Here is a 16,864-nt window from a genome sequence, read left to right on the forward strand (position 1 = left end):
GCCGCGCGGACCTCCGCCCGCGGTCTCGGTGTCTGGTCCCACTCTTGTCACGCAGGACCCCGCCGTCGCCGCCGCCGGGCGCCACACGGACCCTCCCGCGGCTGCCGCTGCTGCTGTCCGAGGTGCGGCTCCTGCCAGGGGTGGCCAATCGCACCCGACTGCGCAGAGCGCGCTCCGCCCCGCGGTCTCAGTCCGCCCGCCCCCTGCCCCCGACCACGCCCCCAGCTTGGCTCCGATAGGCTCTCTACTGACCTCCCCTGACCGCGGGGCCCAGGCCCCGGGCCGGATATAGGTGCTTGATTGGAGGTGCCTGGGTAGCCGAGCGGTCGATGGCGCCTGAGGATTGGCGGAGCTGGCGGTGGGCGGGGCGGAGCGGGGCGGGGTTTCCTCAGACGCGGAAGACCTCGCAACTTCAGTTACCCTGCTGGCCCGCCTGGGGTGCGGTCAGCCTTGTTTGTGCTGGCTGGGGTCAAAGTTCGTGGCACTCCTCTGCGCCTTTGCTTTTCTTGGGAGTCTCCCAGAGGCCAAGGACCCCTGGGCTTCCCAGGAACCACCAGGGAAGAGCCTTTGAGGAGGTCCTCTTTCTTCCACTATTGCTCAGCTTCCTAAGAAATTCTGCCATTGGTTAATATTAACATTTATTCACCCAGAACTTGTAAATAGTTCCTGGATTTAAATTGTTTTCATATCCTTGGCAAGGGAGTTGCCCTTATGTTGCGTTCGACAGACGTCAGTTTAAAGCTGTTGGGGAAAAAAAAAATCTTTATACTGGATGTATACTGTGAGCAAGTAAGCATTCAATACTGATGGGGCCCATTTTGGGAGGTACAAGGACAAAACTTTAGAAATAATCAGTTTGTGGGTTTTGATAATCGTTTTGACTGTGGGAACAGGAACTGCGCGGTAGGCTTCAGCACGCTTAGTCAGCGTATTCGTTTTCAGGGCCACATGTTTTAATGATTCCGTGTGAACTAATGGTCAAAGTGCAACCTGTGGTAATCACAGACTCCTTTCACCTGCCGGGGGGTAAAAGTGCATCGTGCTACTTGGAGCCGTTCTTTATATTTTTTGAAGCTGGATATGTTGATTAAATCGATACGGCTAACTGAAAACCGCTACCTTAACTCATAAACCCCAAAGTGTATGGACTTTGACAATTCAGCATTTTGTGAAGAAATTGTTTCATTTCAGGAACAATTTGATCCTAAGCGTTGTCAGATGTATACAGGACTTTGTTCTCAGGAAACTCGCCAACATAACTCTTTTTTGACTTTCACTCCTGACAAAATTTGTGTTCTACACACTGTACAGATTTTCCCTAGTGTTTTAACATCATACTCCATTCCAATTACAATGCTCCCCTTTAAATTGGGATGCTGGGATGTACAGAGAGGGCCTGTGGAAAGGAGGCTGGCAAGACTCCGTTTAAGATGAATTCTGAAGTAGGTGCCTCCTGATCAGTGTGACTGGCGTTTTGGAAATGCCAAAAATGCATGGTGGTTCTGAGGGAACTTGATTTTTCAGGCCTAGAGAAAGTGTCCAAAATTATTTAACTTATAAATGTTAGGTAAGACTAAAGTCATGAGAACTTTTTCTTCTCTTAAAGAGTGTATGTTAGTTAAGAGCTCATCCTACCAATTCTACAGTTGGCAAAATGGATTGAAAAAATGGGGTAAGATTTCACTACCAGTGTTCAGTTGTGTCTATCAGTATAAAAAAAGAAATGCATGACCATTAGCAGATGTTATTTGCAATCAAGAAGATAGAAAACATAAGCAAGATAAATATTCCAGTGTCTTGAAACCAATTAGCAATGAAGTCAAATCTTTTTTTTTCTTTTTTTTTGATCCATTATATCAGTGAACTCTAATTTCTAAAATGTTGGTGCTTTTTCTGGTCTATGATTATTGCTACTGATGGAAACCTAAGTTGCTCAATATAGTTGATTACAAATAATTTAGATGTGATCTAAAATAAAAATAGACTATGACTTCATCCTTTGGACAAGAGACAGTTCTAAAAACCTAGTTTAAATATAGATGGCGGATATATAGTGAGCCCTGAGAATGACTTTTATTTAGAAGGAGCTTCAGAAGATCTCTGAAGTCATGGAAAGACACTGCAACATTCTATTTTAGAAATTCTGGAGTTTTCTTGGGAGGAAAAATCTACAACAGAGCTAAGATTTTCATTAAGGTAGGAAATAAGAAATGTCAAAATAAATAGGATGAGAATACATTTTTTTCACTTTGAGGACACTCTTTAGGGTCCCATTCAGAGATGAATTTGGTCACAAGGGAGCTGAGAATCAGGATATGGGATTCCATCCTGGGTTTTACATCTGCGTTCAACCTGACTACTTGTAAGTTACTTATTCTTTGGAGACTTGGGTGTAACATAAGGGGCAGGGTTACTTTGTACAAATAAACATCTCTGGACCAGCTTCTTTAACCATTTTCCTGCTACCCACAACTAGACAAAGGACATCCTAAATTTGTTCATTAAGCAAAGTTTATAACACAGTATCTCCTACTCAGAAGGAATCACACCAATTAATTCAAGCAGGTATTCAGCTGTCTTTGTTTTCTAAGTTTCCACACATCATGTTCCTTACGTTAGCCTAATTAACTTCCTGCAAGCAAATGTTCCACTTGCTCAGTTGAGAATTGGTTAGCAAGTCATTGGATGGGGAAAAGAACCTTTTAAAAAATTAATATTCGGGGCGCCTGGGTGGCGCAGTCGGTTGGGCGTCCGACTTCAGCCAGGTCACGATCTCGCGGTCCGTGAGTTCGAGCCCCGCGTCAGGCTCTGGGCTGATGGCTCGGACCCTGGAGCCTGTTTCCGATTCTGTGTCTCCCTCTCTCTCTGCCCCTCCCCCGTTCATGCTGTCTCTCTCTGTCCCAAAAATAAATAAACGTTAAAAAAAAAAAAAATTTTAAAAAATTAATATTCTAGGAAATTGAGGCAGCAGTAATGTACAGACATACCATGCTTGGGTGTGCTCGTGTAAACAAGGCAGCCTGGACGCTGCCACTTTTTAGGCAAATGTTCTTTCCTCATCTGTAAAATCGGGAGAATACCTTATTGAGCATACCCACGCAAACAGAAAGGACTCCTACAGACTGGGAAAACACCATTTTGCTGACCCCAGGATGGAATATCAGCATCCTTGTCTTTTAGTTCTCTTTTAATAAAGCTCCAATTAGGGGAGGAGCTAGGCTCGGGGCGGGGGGCGGGGGGGGGCGGATGATCACGAAAATTCTAGATGTCAACGTTTCTCGACCTATAAATGGGATGGTTCACGTCGTTAACCTGTTTCAATTAAAGACACCACCTCCACCTGACAAGAGGTTTCAACCCTTCTGTCTCTCAGGTCGCAGAGGACTCTCGCTTTAGGTCTGGCTCCTTGCGCCGCCTGGCGGCTACTTCTGGAAATAGAGCGCCTTCCAGCTTCGGGGTCCTGGCTGCGGCCAGGCCTGTCCAAGGATTTGCCTAATTCTAGAGAACTTGTCTCCGCCCCTCCCCACTACCCAGTGAGGATTTTAGGACGGCGATGAAAGGGCTGAGGTTAAGGCGAAGGGGGCAGCCCGTCCACCCCCTCAAGGATGATGGAGTCAGGCGGTTCTCGGACAGCTTGCGACCCGGAAGTCACCGCCGGCGCGAGGTCCCCGTTGCCGAGCGCGGGCGCGCGGGGCGGAGCTTGGCGGAGACGGGGAAGGGGTCGCCGCGGCTGCCGCTCTTCGAGTTGGCGGCTCCCTCGGGGGCCGGTAGGCAGGCGTCGAGTCGGCAGGGCGCGCGGCTGCGGTCCCCGGGTGACACGCTCAGCAGCGACCAGTGGCGACATGAGTGCCGCGGGGCTGTTGGCTCCGGCTCCGGCCCCGGCTGGAGCGCCGCCGGCCCCGGAGTACTACCCGGAGGAGGACGAAGAGCTGGAGAGCGCCGAGGACGACGAGCGCAGCTGCCGGGGCCGAGAGTCCGACGAAGGTGCGTCCTCCGGCTGGCTCAGCAGCCCGCGGCGGGCGTGGGACCGCTGCGGGGGTGGGTGGGGTGCATGGGAGAGGGGCGGGGCGACCTCCGGGGCTGGGGGAGGTGAAGGGGCCGCCGGGAGGAAGTTCCCCCCCACCTGCGCTGGGGTAGAGGCCGTGGTGGAGACATCGCACCCTGACAGTTATGGGACCGGGGGACTTGGGGAGCTGGTGTCAGAGCTGGAGGTCCATTTAAGACTCTGCTCCTCTCCTTCCGACCGCCTCTGGTGAGCCTGAAGTCTTTACTGGTGGGAATGAGGAAGACTTCCGTGGGGTACCTTGAGCTGCCCTCCGCATTTTAGTTCCCGAGAGACCACAGCAAAGCCCAGTTGGGCCGCCAGGTTCCCAAGTTTCTTCCTCCGACGCTCCACCCTCGGGGAAATGCTTTAGCCAGCCCTCCTTTGGGTCGCGCAGTGCAGGTTGAGAGTCTAGTTTGCTTAAAAGAACGGGACTTGGAATCCGCCGGATCTTAGGTGTAAATTTGGCTCACGGCACCCAGCTTTGTAACCTAAAAGGACTGACTTAAGCTTTCCGCCTCAGTTTCTCCAGCTGTAACGGGGCTTCCTATTGTAGGTGTGAGGATTAAATGAGATCTGTGCATAAAGTACTTGGCCTGGTACTCGGTGGGCGTTTTCATCACTGGGGACGCAGGCACAGGTGTAAGTGGGGATTTGCTTGATGGTGCCCAGGTGGTGTTGTTTTCAGTTCCACGCTCTTTTGCATTATCATTACTGCGTCTTAGAGCCTTGCTTTTCAAACGGGGCTTTGCACTTCGGTAAGTGTGAGGAAGACTGTTTTGGAGGGAATTGAGGAAGGACGTCCTGGAGGAGAAAGGGGAACAAAAGAAAAAGGACGAGGGAGAAAAAAGAGACTGTCGTATGGGTGGAATATTCTGGCACCAAACAGGGCTGTGGAGCAAAAGGTTGAACCAGCTGTCTGGAATGAGGAATGTGTTTTATTCATCTCACTGTGCCACGTGCCAACTACAGTGGCTGGCATATGACAGCAATTCCGTGAAGGTCTCTTGACTGAAAGAGTGGAGAATGCTTTGTGGAGAGTTGGATGGGCAGCGGCCTTAAAAAAGGCAGCGACATGTGCAGGTAATAAAGTTGAAGCAACTAATTGCGTTTGGTTTAAACTACATTTGAAGAAGGGCCTTAAGGAGAGATTTTGAATGTGAATCACTTGTAACTGCTGTTAAGGCCCACAAGGGGGAGCAGTGAAGCCAGAATTGATTTTCCCCCTCAAATAGGACTGTTGAAATTATTTAGACAGTTCACTATTTACTTATTCTAAGAACAGTGTTTAATATGTTCTGAAGCAGTTTCTGTTGTTTATCTTGTCTCCTTTCTTTTCCCTTTAGCTGTGACTTTGAAAATAGTTCAGTTCTTAGAGTTGAGTTCGTTGGTTTGTGTTCTCTTTTGTATATATGTGATGTGAAATGCGTTACAGGGCTCACACCAGGCATAGACCAGAAGAGCGTGTACTTACTAGGTTGGAGTACTGAGCAAGGCCTGGCTGCCTGTAGTTTTCCCATCTGACACATCTCCTTTTCCTGGCCTGCCAGTGTGACTTCTGCAGAAGTAGCAGACTTGACCGTGACTGCCAACATCCAATGCACCCTGTTCTCTGGTTGCACTTCGCATAAAGGCAGCTCTTTGCGTAAATCCGGCCATGTATACGTTGGAAATGGTATTTTCTTTCCTGAAGTAACTAATATTTTCCACTGATGGTTTCTTGCAGGCCTGCATCCATTTTATAGAAGTTTAAGTGTTACTGTGTCAGGTGATGCCAACTTTATGAACTGATTTTAACAAGCTTTTCTTCCTTGGTTTTACTTAGACACTGAGGACGCTAGTGAAACTGACCTGGCAAAGCATGATGAAGAAGACTATGTAGAAATGAAGGAACAGTGAGTATGGATCTTTTATTTCTCGTTTGGAATACAGAACTGACCAGGAAATCTTTATAGTGACGTTGCGTATGGTTTTGACCATAGAGCTTGCAAAGACTGTGTGTATGTGTGTGCACATGTGCGTGTGCAATTTCCCGCTTTAAATTTGTCATATTTAATCAGTCCTCCTGTTAAAAGAATCTTTTGCGGGTTGGAAGAATCTTGGGGATGGGCCATGTAGCAGGAGAGAACGTTTTCTACGTCTTCATTTTTTTTCGTTTAAAAAAAATTTTGTTTTTGAGGGTAGGGGGAGGAGCAGAGAGAGGGAGACACAGAATCCAAAGCAGGCTCCAGGGTCTGAGCTGTCGGCACAGAGCCCGATGTGGGGCTTGAACCCACGAACCGTGAGATCATGGCTTGAGCTGAAGTTGGATGCTTAACTGACTGAGCCACCCAGGCTCCCCTTTTTGTTTTTTTTAAATGTGAAAACCATAACTCAGCATCAAGGGTGTGTCCTGTTTATACCACCTAGAGCTGAAGGTGTGCTGGGTGCCGGGAGAGCACGGCCCCTGACTCCTGCTCCAGTGCTCTTTCCACTTGTCCCACATCCACACTCAAGCCTTCTCTAAATGTGCCCAGAGAAACTGAAACCGCTCGTTTTAATGTAAACACAGATGGAAGACTGTATAAAATATATCCCATAAGTATTGAATGTATTTTGAGGATCTTGATTTGACTTTAGATTCTTAATCTTTAAACCAGATGATCCACATTCTTTTTTTTTTATAGGTCCTATTTGCAAATGGTTCGTGACCATCATCTGGATTCTGTTACCCTTTTCATGCTTTGGAACCCAAAGGGGTAGCTCAGCTAAATTCCACCCACCCATGCTGAATAAAGGATTACTTTTTTTTTTATTGTTTATTTTGAGAGACCACGTGGGCTGTGCTTGCTTTTTATTTTTTTCTTTCCAGGCTTTTTACCGATTTATTTTGAACCATTTTCACCTTAAACCATTTCAGTCAGTTTAGTGTACCTTTTCCCGAATCTGCATTTATTTTGCTTTTCAGTCTGTTAATATTCCCTTTCAAAGATGGATTCAGAACTCAAAGGCATTGTTAACTGCACTTTGCGGTGGAAAATTTAGTACGCTGGGCTCCAAATACTTACTGCGTGCAGTTTACGCATTTGTTTCCTCTCCTGTACTCACCATATTTAAGCATTCTTTTGAGACCATATTTTAATTCAGTGTGCCCCTTAATATTGGATATAGGGGGTGCCTGGGTGGCTCAGTCAGTTTAGCGTCCAACTTCAGCTCAGGTCCTGATCTTACAGTTTGTGAGTTTGAGCCCCACGTCAGTGTCACTGCTGTCAACTTGGAGCCTGCTTTGCATCCCCTATCCCCCACTCCGTCCCTTTCTTTCTGGCTCATGCTCTCTCTCGAAAATGAACATTTGGAATATATTGGATACACAAACATTTTTGATTAAAATTTAATGCCTTGTATGATTCAAGGTGAGCCTTGAGAGTGCATCATAATTCTCCTGGATCTTTTGATCAGCTCTCCTGTGGAATTCCTAGATTGTGTTTCACTCTTCCCCCAACCTATACAAATAGTGGGGTTGTATTTACAGCCCTCACTTGAGCAATCAAAAAGCTAGTGTGCTGCTTCTCTTGGACAGTGTTCATGTTGCAAATCTTATTTTTGTCAGTGTCAAAGTGGGGGTGTTTTTCAGATAGGAGCAAAAATATTGTTAAAATATGATTTACTTGTGGAATCCACCATTCAAACAGACTTGGCGGAGTGAATAATTGCCTATAATCCATTCGGTGTGAGGGGGAAAAATAGCACACTAGGCTGTTGGTGTGTGTTATGTGTTCTTATCCAGCTGGGGCTGCAAACAAATCCTACATTTTAACTTTGTTACTGAATTACTATTATTTCTCTGATCCTGGAAGGTAGTGCTTTTAAAAATGACAGGAAGGTTTATTAACTTGGTGTTTGTCCAACTTATCTATGTAGAAAAACATGCTAAAGGCATAACCTAACTCGTTTGGAACTTAGAATGTAATTGTAGAGTTGATACAAGGGCTGTGTGTAGGTCTCTGCTGCATTTGTGTGTGTATTTATACCTCTAAATCCACAAGAAAATGGCATCACACTTTCCAATTTCTCTTTATAACTTTTTGCCTATTTATTGTTGCTTATTTATTAAAATTTGTGGGTCTTCATGTTTGTGGGTTTCAGACTGATTCTCTAAAGGTGGGATAGAGAACACAGGAAACTACAACACTGAGTTAGGATTCCAGAACACAGAATCCTTGTCCTTTTCTGATCCCTTTAGCTGCTGGTACATTTTAAACCAGCTGGCAGACTCCAGTTTTCTCTGTTCACTAAAGGACGTTTATGACATTCCCATAACAATCCAGGTAATTCCTGTATGTAGATTATTTTGGAATTCGATATTAATGTTTTTCAGTGTGGCTTTTTTTTTTTTTTAACAGGATGTATCAGGATAAACTGGCTTCTCTCAAGAGACAGTTGCAACAACTTCAGGAAGGTTGGTGTGTTTAACCCTTCACTTCTAAGTATGCTTAGTATTGCAAACCTTTGAAATCTTTCACTCCTCTGTGGGAGTGATTTAAAATTTGGTCTGCCTGATTTTAGCTGTCCGGTATGCATTTTGCTTACTTCTGTCAGTAAAGCAGTAATTTTCACCTTTTCAAAATCTCAGACCCTTTGGAAGAGCATGAACTGAAAAACACTGTGCGCCTAAAGCTAGACATTTTTGGGAGAGACGTTGTTACCAAAGAATACATGAAATGGTACAGTTCTTTCTAAACTAATTGCTGGCGAACTGTGGGTTATCCCTACTGTGTGTGTTTTCTCTTGTTTGGTAAATTAGAAGTGGATTGTATCTTGTGCTGTTTCTTGCTAAAGAGTTCAGCATCGGGTTAAGAGCATAGGCTCTCAAGTGCCATCACGGGTTTGAATCCCAGCTTCGCTTCTTTCTGGAAATTTGACCTTAGGCACGCCACTTTCTCTTGTTTAAATTTGTTTTCCAGTCTTCAAAATGCAGAAGGTCCAAGTAGATGAGATTACCCATGAAGGATGGCTAGCACCATGGGGACAGTGGGTTTCTTGTGGGGCAAGAAATATATTCTCCTCTAGCAAGGCTATAAGGCATACCTGGCATGGTTGAGTGAGGGATTTTGAAAAAGATGCCATTAACATACCCTGCAAATATGTCATGATCGGGAAAATATTTTCCATGATAATAGTGACCCGTGTAATTGGCTGCTTTAGGGAAAAGCAATGACACGAGTAGATATTTGGTGAAAATCTATACCCAAGCTATCCAGACTTGTCACTGGCCATGTGTGGCTATTTAAATTTAATGAACTGAAATTAATTCTGTTCCTCAGTTGTGCCAGCTACATTCCAAGTGCTCAATAGCTACATATGACTAGTGGCTACCATATTGGACAGTGCAACATAGGATGTTTCCACCATTGTAGGGAAAGTTCTACTGGATGGTCTCTACTGAAAGTTCTAGGCCTTACTGAAGAAGAATGAGCTTTTTTTCAGGAAAGGGAAGCCCACTGACTCAAACTGGCAGCAGGTGATCAGAATCATTTCAATCCTGCACCTTTTGACTTCCTCTCACTTGCTAGAGAGTCTTAATCCACTAGGTGGGGTGATTTCTGTTGTTGGCCTTGGTTGAGAACCAGAGCAGTTAGCTCTGTTTGCCTCTGCCTTTCCTTGGTTTGTGTTTTACTTTGAAGTTATTAAAACAGTCACTGCGGGTACTATTAGATAATTTTGGAAACTGAAATGTAAAACAGATTGATCTTCAAAGTAACGTTTTATTTTGTACATCTTAAAATCAGGTACGTTACAGGAATATCAGAAGAGGATGAAAAAACTAGATCAGCAGTACAAAGAGAGGATTCGAAACGCAGGTGAGGCTCTGTCTTAGGTGGAAGTAAATCATCTTTACTGATTTTGCTGATGTTCACTGTAATGTCATGAGAGCTGCTGTCCAGCATGCATCTCAGATAATCCTTGGGTATGGTGGAGGGGTTGGGGAAGAGAGACTCCAGAGGTGCAGTTGGGTAAAGCTGGGACATCTTTTTTCCAGTGGCCAACGAACAACCTGTAGTTAAGCTTATTAGTGTTGGCTCCTTGCGGTCGGTTATACTCCCTGGAACCCCCAGCTGGCTCCTTGAAGTCAGTTATGCTCCCTGGCGCCCCCAGGTTAAGCAGTCTTACACGTTCTGTCTTATGTCTGCTTGGCTGACTGAATGTACCATGAGGAGCTGACATGGGAAAGAATCGTAGCTTGTTTCACTCTTGTTTGAAGTTTGCTTCTTTTGGCATTCTCTGCTCTGGGAGGAAGGGGTGTCCTCTGTTTTTTTTTCCCCTTGAGTGTTACAAGCATTTACGGGAAGAGTACACCTTGGTTCGTTATAGTACACGGTACGTGTGTTTGTTAAGTAAGAATTTGTGGGGGCGCCTGGGTGGCGCAGTCGGTTAAGCATCCGACTTCAGCCAGGTCACGATCTCGCGGTCCGGGAGTTCGAGCCCCGCGTCGGGCTCTGGGCTGATGGCTCAGAGCCTGGAGCCTGTTTCCGATTCTGTGTCTCCCTCTCTCTCTGCCCCTCCCCCGTTCGTGCTCTGTCTCTCTCCCAAAAATAAATAAACGTTGAAAAAAAAAAAAATTAAAAAAAAAGTGTGGAGCACCTGCTACATTCAAGCTCTGAGCAAAAAAGTAGTGGAACACCTTGTCCTTGACTTTAGGAAATATGCTATTTCATTGACAAAAGACGTCCAAACATGGGTAAGTTAAGGAACATTCTGAGGTCAATAAAGAACCATGCAAAAAGTAAGATGTGATGATTGTTGAAAGTGTGTAAACACAGATTCCTGGTCCTATAGGAAATGTTTTGTAAGCATTCAATTTCGAGCACCCACGTAGTGCCTGTTCCTGCTCGGGGGGTCTGGGGGGACCTAATGCTGGGTCTGCAGATGCTGTCTGGGTGCTGCTCCTCAGGCTGCTGTCTTCTTGCTTTCTGTTCCATTGTCTTTCCGGCTTTCTGTTGGTGGAACTTTTCCCTCTCTCCAGGGAGTAGATGTCCCACGTACACCCAACAGCAGAAAGGTAGCGGAGGGGTGCAAGGGGCACGGGGAAAATGGAAGTACAGCCGTTAGCCTTCTGTACGCCCACATCCGCCTGCCTGCCCCTGTGGTTGTCCCCACTGCACTCTGACTCCTTGAGGCATCTCCTTGGGACATCTTTGAGATCCTCAGCCCTCTTCCCGGTGTTGCGCATTAGGGAAAGGAGGTGAGGCATGAGGCCCTAGGTTTAGGTCTTCCTCTTTGCACTTTAGGTCTTGAGCCTTTAAGCAGATAATTTGCTCTTGGAGCCCCAATTTCCCCATCTGTAGGGGGGATACGAATACCTCATGGAATTGGTTTAAGATACAAGTAAGGAAAAGAAATGGATGTGAGCCACTTTTCTGAAGCTAGAACTGCAGCATGAGTATTGAGCTGTTTTCCTTAAGTCCACGTTCAATCCTGTCCTCGTGTGTCCTTTCAGAAACATCTCTCTCCCCTGCCCCCGGGTACACATGCAGAAGAGCTCCCAGATCAGTCACAGCTTGAGCCTTAAAGAGCACATTCTGTGCAGAGATAATCCACCTGCTCTAGTTGTGTTGGTGCATGGCTGTTTTAACTAAAACAACCATCACCGACCCCGAAAGCTGATTGCCAGTTTGACGTGGTTCGGGTGTGATTTCTGAGAAGGGCGCAGACTTGCTGTGTCAGGTTGTTTGTGCATCTAAAGCCGTTGGGGCCAGCACGTTGGGCTGCGTGTGCTTGGGCTCATGTGCTCGGTGATCCCGGGACCAAAGTGATCAGGGCTTCTGGAGAAGTTAGAAAATAATGAGTGGCTCATTCCTTTCCTTGTTGAAATTTTCTTTTTGTTTTTTTTTTACATTTTAAGTAGGCTCCACACTCAGCGTGGGGCTTGAACTCATGACCCTGAGATTGAGTTGTGTGCTTCACTGACTGAGCCAGCCAGGCACCCCTCTTCATTTAAACTTCCTATTCAATATCTATTGAGGTCTGAATTGTTAATCTGGAGTCCTGAAACTCCAGATTCTAGGAAATTATGTGTGGATGTGTGTATATGCTTTTTTATGGGCAAGTGGATCCATAGGATTCATCATGTTCACGAAGGAGACCGTGGTAAAATATGAACAGCACCCCCTGGCGTTGTTGGTTCACTGGCAGTCTTTGTGACCTATGCAGCAGCTCCACTGTCGTCCAGAAAAGATTAGGTGCCATGGACCTGTTTTGTTTAAAGGGCTGGCTTTGTCAAGGGCCTTCTGATGTGGGGGGGGGGGGGGGGGGGGCTGCTGGTAAACAGTTGCTAATGGCCTGGCACATAGTGGGTGGTGAGTAAGCTGAGTAAGCTGTCGAATACTCTTGGGTGGAGACTCGTAGGTGCCTGAGGGGGGTGGGGTTGGTAAGTGAGGTGGAGCTGCCTGTGCAGAGGTCGCATTAGGTCTGGAGCTTGGAAGTGCAGCAGAGACCCACAGGGTGTTGCTGTGGAGCCACAACCACACACACAGGCATGGTGGCCCGTGAAGAAAGCCCCGGAAGGGCTCAGAACCTCTGCCCTGACTTCTCAGGGGAATATCCTTCCTTGCCATGCAGAGCACCTCACACGTGCTTTAAAAACGTCAGTGTTGATTCTGCTTCTGAGAAACGGCATTGTTCCTTCCTGTCCCATCCTGCCCTGTGGGGTACCTGCCCTGTGCAGGTACCCTGTTGGAGGGTACCTACCGAGTGAAAGAAGGGGTAACTTTCAGTTTTATTTTGCCAGGGGAGTTTGGTTCCCACTGCTTGTTTTTGCCCTTGGGGAGAACTGCCAGAAGTGATTTTGTTCAGGGCCAGATTATAACTAGAGAGTTTCTGCATCCTTCCCCTTCACGTCGATCAACACTTTACTGATGGAAACAGTTGCTCTGTGTAACGGTGCTTTCAGAAAGCAATTACTGCTTCTAAATGAATCCTACCATCACTGTCTGGAAAGGTGACACAGCCTAGCGAATCTAATTGCATGTTTTCTCTCTTTCAGAACTCTTCCTCCAGCTGGAAGTAAGTACCTTGGATCTTCTGGGTTTGCAGGCCCTCTCTGAGACTGGAATCTTGCTCTCCCAATCTGGAGAACCTTTCCTTCTATCACCGAGTGGATAGTTGAGAAGCCCCCAGCTGCAAGCTCTCATCACAGCTGAGTTTGACTAGAGGACATTTTGGGTCTCCATTTAGAAATTCCCATCTGTTCGTTTATAGGTCAGGCAGCTTCTGCTTATCACAGGGGATGAGGGGGTACTCATCCCCCACTGCTTTCTCGTTGACTTTCACCTGACGTTAAAGCCATGCGGGAGTACGTCTAAGTTACAACGGTCTAATAATTTGTTATGTTGCTCCTTGACACAGCCCAGTCTCTGAAGTGGCTCAGGGGCTCTTTTACAGCGGAACCCCTCTAGGTCAGTAGGAAAGGCAGATTGAACATTTTTTCTTTCCTTCAGCAGACATCTGAGTGTTGGTTCTTTGTGAAGCACAGCGCTGTGGTACAGAGCTGAGAGCCTGCATCTTGGATGCTGATGTGTTCCTGGGGTGGCTAGTGTGTATGTGGGGGGGGAGTCCTGACTTTGAGAGCCACACGTGAGTGTGAGGTCATGGTTTAACAGAGCCACGTTATCAGAAACCATTTTACTACTGAGGTCAGTGGAACACACATAGTCTGCAGGATGATGTGACCCACAGCCATAGCCCACCATAAGCTCCCTCGTTCTTCACTTAATGTGATGGCGAGACTTAAAAAATGAACACTTTTAAATTTAGTATTATTTCGGTGTTTGAGTGCTGAGGATTCAGATACCTAAAAAATGATCTGATGACCTAGTTGATTTTATCTTGGTATAAATGTCAACAAATCAAGTAACTCGTGTCATTTTGACTCTGCGCAATTAATTTTGAACATAGATGTTTTATCCAGAATGTACTTTTTTCCTTACAAATTAAGGCTTTAAAAGAATTTATCTGTGAGAATCTTGACGTTTTACTTTAAGCTGCAAGCCATGCGATATAAGATGTGAAAGAGAAGAAATGACCGAGTAGTCAGTGAGGTATGCTCGTAGGCCAGAGTTGTATGGTTCGACTTCATGCATTTGTTGGAGAACTTGCAGGTGTCCCGCTCCTGCCTGTGCAGGCGGGTGCAGCTGAGCCTGTGTTTCCCAGGGAGGTGTTTACTGGGCTCCCGCGTCCAGAGCTGGAGCCCAAACTTGTGTTTCTCTTTTGCTCAGACTGAACAGGTGGAAAGAAACTACATCAAAGAAAAGAAGGCTGCGGTGAAAGAATTTGAAGACAAGAAGGTGGAGCTGAAAGAGAACTTGATTGCTGAGCTGGAAGAGAAGAAGAAAATGATCGAAAACGAAAAGCTAACAATGGAGCTGACTGGAGGTACGAAGGCACCACAGGGCAGGGGGGGGGGGGGGGCGGGGAGGGGTGCAGTCACTCTCCTGTCTTCCCTCAGCTCCTCGTCCAGGCAGAGTGAGCTGAAAGGAGGGTGGGCTTTAACAGGACGGCTCAGACTTCTAGCTCTGTCTCATACTGGCTATGTGATTTTGGCCACCGAGCATCTCTGAGCCTATTTCCCTCTCTCTGAAATGGGGCTGATCAGACCTTGTGTCACAGGATTGTGGTTGGAAACGTGAGTGCCTGGCACAGTAGCCTGCGTGTATAACAGGCATTCAGTAAGTGGTAGTCCTTTAGTAGTGACTGCAGCTTCTGGTGTGTGCTTTATTTAATTCCTGGGTCAGCCGCACATCTAGCTTATGTTCACGAATTACTTACGCAGCTCTGTGGTGGTGGGAATCTGTTTTTTTAGTTCACCTTAATGACAGGAGAGGCACTGTCTTCCTTCGACCTAGATAGGAGAACAAAGGCATTTGGCTGTATCATCTGTGCTCTTAGATCCCTTCCCCAGGTGTTACTGTGAATGTTTCAGAAAGAGTTGGTACAAAGTTGGCAGGAGTAGCCAAAGTGAACTAGTTTCCTGTAGAGGTAGTGAAGTTACCTTAGACCCTGAGCCAATCCCTCCCTTGCCTTCTAGGCTTTAGTAATCTGCATACGGGAAGTCTGCAGTTGTAGGCAAGCGGAAGGGAGAAGCAGCGGGGGCTGTTGTTCTGTCGCTGTATGTATACCGAGGAATCTTAGAATATGGGGCGGGAATTGACTTGAACTAGATATTTTGGAACTTGGCAAAATTTCTGTCAGCAAATACTGCAGGACAAGTCAGTGGTGAGTTCGTCACCTGGATGGGTAAGAGGCATGCCTTCTGCACACCCCCAAATTTAACTCTTGCCATGTAAGAAGGTGCTGGGGCTCTGGCATGTCTGATGTTAGTAGGGGTCTATGAGAAATGCGTTGTTTTCATGTTAAGTCCTTGGGGCAGAGTTTAGAAGTAACTGTTAAGAAGTAGTATTTCTCTTTCTGTATTTCTGGTGCTGTGACCCAGTGGGGCCCTTCGACTGACATACACTTCTGGCCCCAACCGCCATGATACACCCACGAGAATGTGGTGTGTCTGAAGTGAGGGTCTGGTTCTTCAGAAATCTCTCCTCTGGTACATTTCCTTATTGAAAGACTCGGCGGAAGGAATTATGTCCTTGAAGGCCTCTGGAAGTGTCTCAAATGTTTTTTCGGTAAGAATGCGTGCTAAAATAGCATCTTCAGACAGTACCATCTTGTTCTTTTGGACATGCTTTGTTGATTAGACTGCCAGCCCTGTGCTGCCGTGTTCGATACCAGTCTGTCTGTTTTCTGACCTGTGTACCATTTTCTTTGACGGTGGCCGTTTCTGGCATTGATGCCTCATCGCTCTCTGCTAGAGCCACCAGATGTTCGGGAGTCTTCATTAGGCTAGTGGGAAATATCGTCAGTTTATAGCTACTCCCTTTCCATCTGCAGGGAAGGATATCATCACCTTACCTGTGATTTGGCATCCTGATTATTGACAAGCAGTAGACATTGTTTGGCCAGGCCGTTTCGCAGTCAGAATCTTAACTGGGACAGGAGGTGTCCCCAGTGACTTGAGGCTGAGCCTGCCAGGGTAGAAAAGACAAATAAATGTGGGGAAGTCATTTGTAACGCAGTAAAATAGATTGCACAAGTGCTTAAAGCTAGCCATGGGCATTAAAGCTACTGATGTCCTTCCTCAAGCCGTTTGGTACCCTTGGTATGGAAAAGCTCTGCCAAGGTAATGATAGAGCGTCGGAAGAAAAGGCAGTGGAGCTAGAAGGATAATTAGTGTTCCCACAGATGGTGCCGCTATGGTGCTGGATGAAAGGCCTGATCTCACTCCTCTCATTGAGTGACTCATTTCACCTTTGTGGATTGATGCCCAGTATCAGCATTGGCTGGCTCTGCCTGGAAAAGATAGTTCTTTAAAATCTCCTCTTGTGGTCCAACGTGAAGATCTCTCGAAAAACAAGGCTGGAATGAGAGGCCGATGGGAAGCTTGGACCGAATAACCTGTTGGGAACGGGGAGAGCCAGTGACCTGTCTGCCTGAACAGGCCTGAAAGCTTTGCAGTCTCTGTGGGGGTTAGTGGGAGGTTCTCCACTGCCCATGCTGCTCTTGAAGAACTTAGGACAGCAGGCTGGGCGGGCAGAAAGATGTGCTATCGGTAAGGAAACCGGGATAACCGAGGATCAGCGCTCCTCCAGCTTGGCTGTGTGCATGGGTCACCTGGGGGTCTTGATAGGTGCAGCTGCTGCTTCAGGTGTTGCGGGGGGGGAGCCTGCGATCCTGTATTTGTAACCACCTCCCAGGGGCTGCTAATGCTGTTGGCTGGACCACACTTTTTGAGTA

At 46.7% G+C, this 16,864-nt stretch overlaps 1 protein-coding gene across 2 annotated transcripts in view; it reads left to right on the forward strand.

The window, feature by feature from the left end:
- The first annotated feature begins 3,676 nt into the window (after positions 1-3,676).
- Positions 3,677-16,864, forward strand: part of SUDS3 (SDS3 homolog, SIN3A corepressor complex component) — a 35,513-nt gene continuing 22,325 nt past the window's right edge. For both annotated transcript variants that reach the window (XM_047827803.1, XM_047827804.1), the window contains exons 1-6: positions 3,677-3,984; positions 5,868-5,937; positions 8,425-8,480; positions 9,811-9,882; positions 13,065-13,084; positions 14,296-14,452. In XM_047827803.1, coding sequence (XP_047683759.1) covers positions 3,843-3,984; positions 5,868-5,937; positions 8,425-8,480; positions 9,811-9,882; positions 13,065-13,084; positions 14,296-14,452 — 517 coding nt within the window. In that variant the 5' untranslated portion in view covers positions 3,677-3,842. The remainder of the gene's footprint in view (positions 3,985-5,867; positions 5,938-8,424; positions 8,481-9,810; positions 9,883-13,064; positions 13,085-14,295; positions 14,453-16,864) is intronic.

Source organism: Prionailurus viverrinus, chromosome D3 (assembly GCF_022837055.1).
Source record: "Prionailurus viverrinus isolate Anna chromosome D3, UM_Priviv_1.0, whole genome shotgun sequence".
NCBI classification, from domain to species: domain Eukaryota; kingdom Metazoa; phylum Chordata; class Mammalia; order Carnivora; family Felidae; genus Prionailurus; species Prionailurus viverrinus.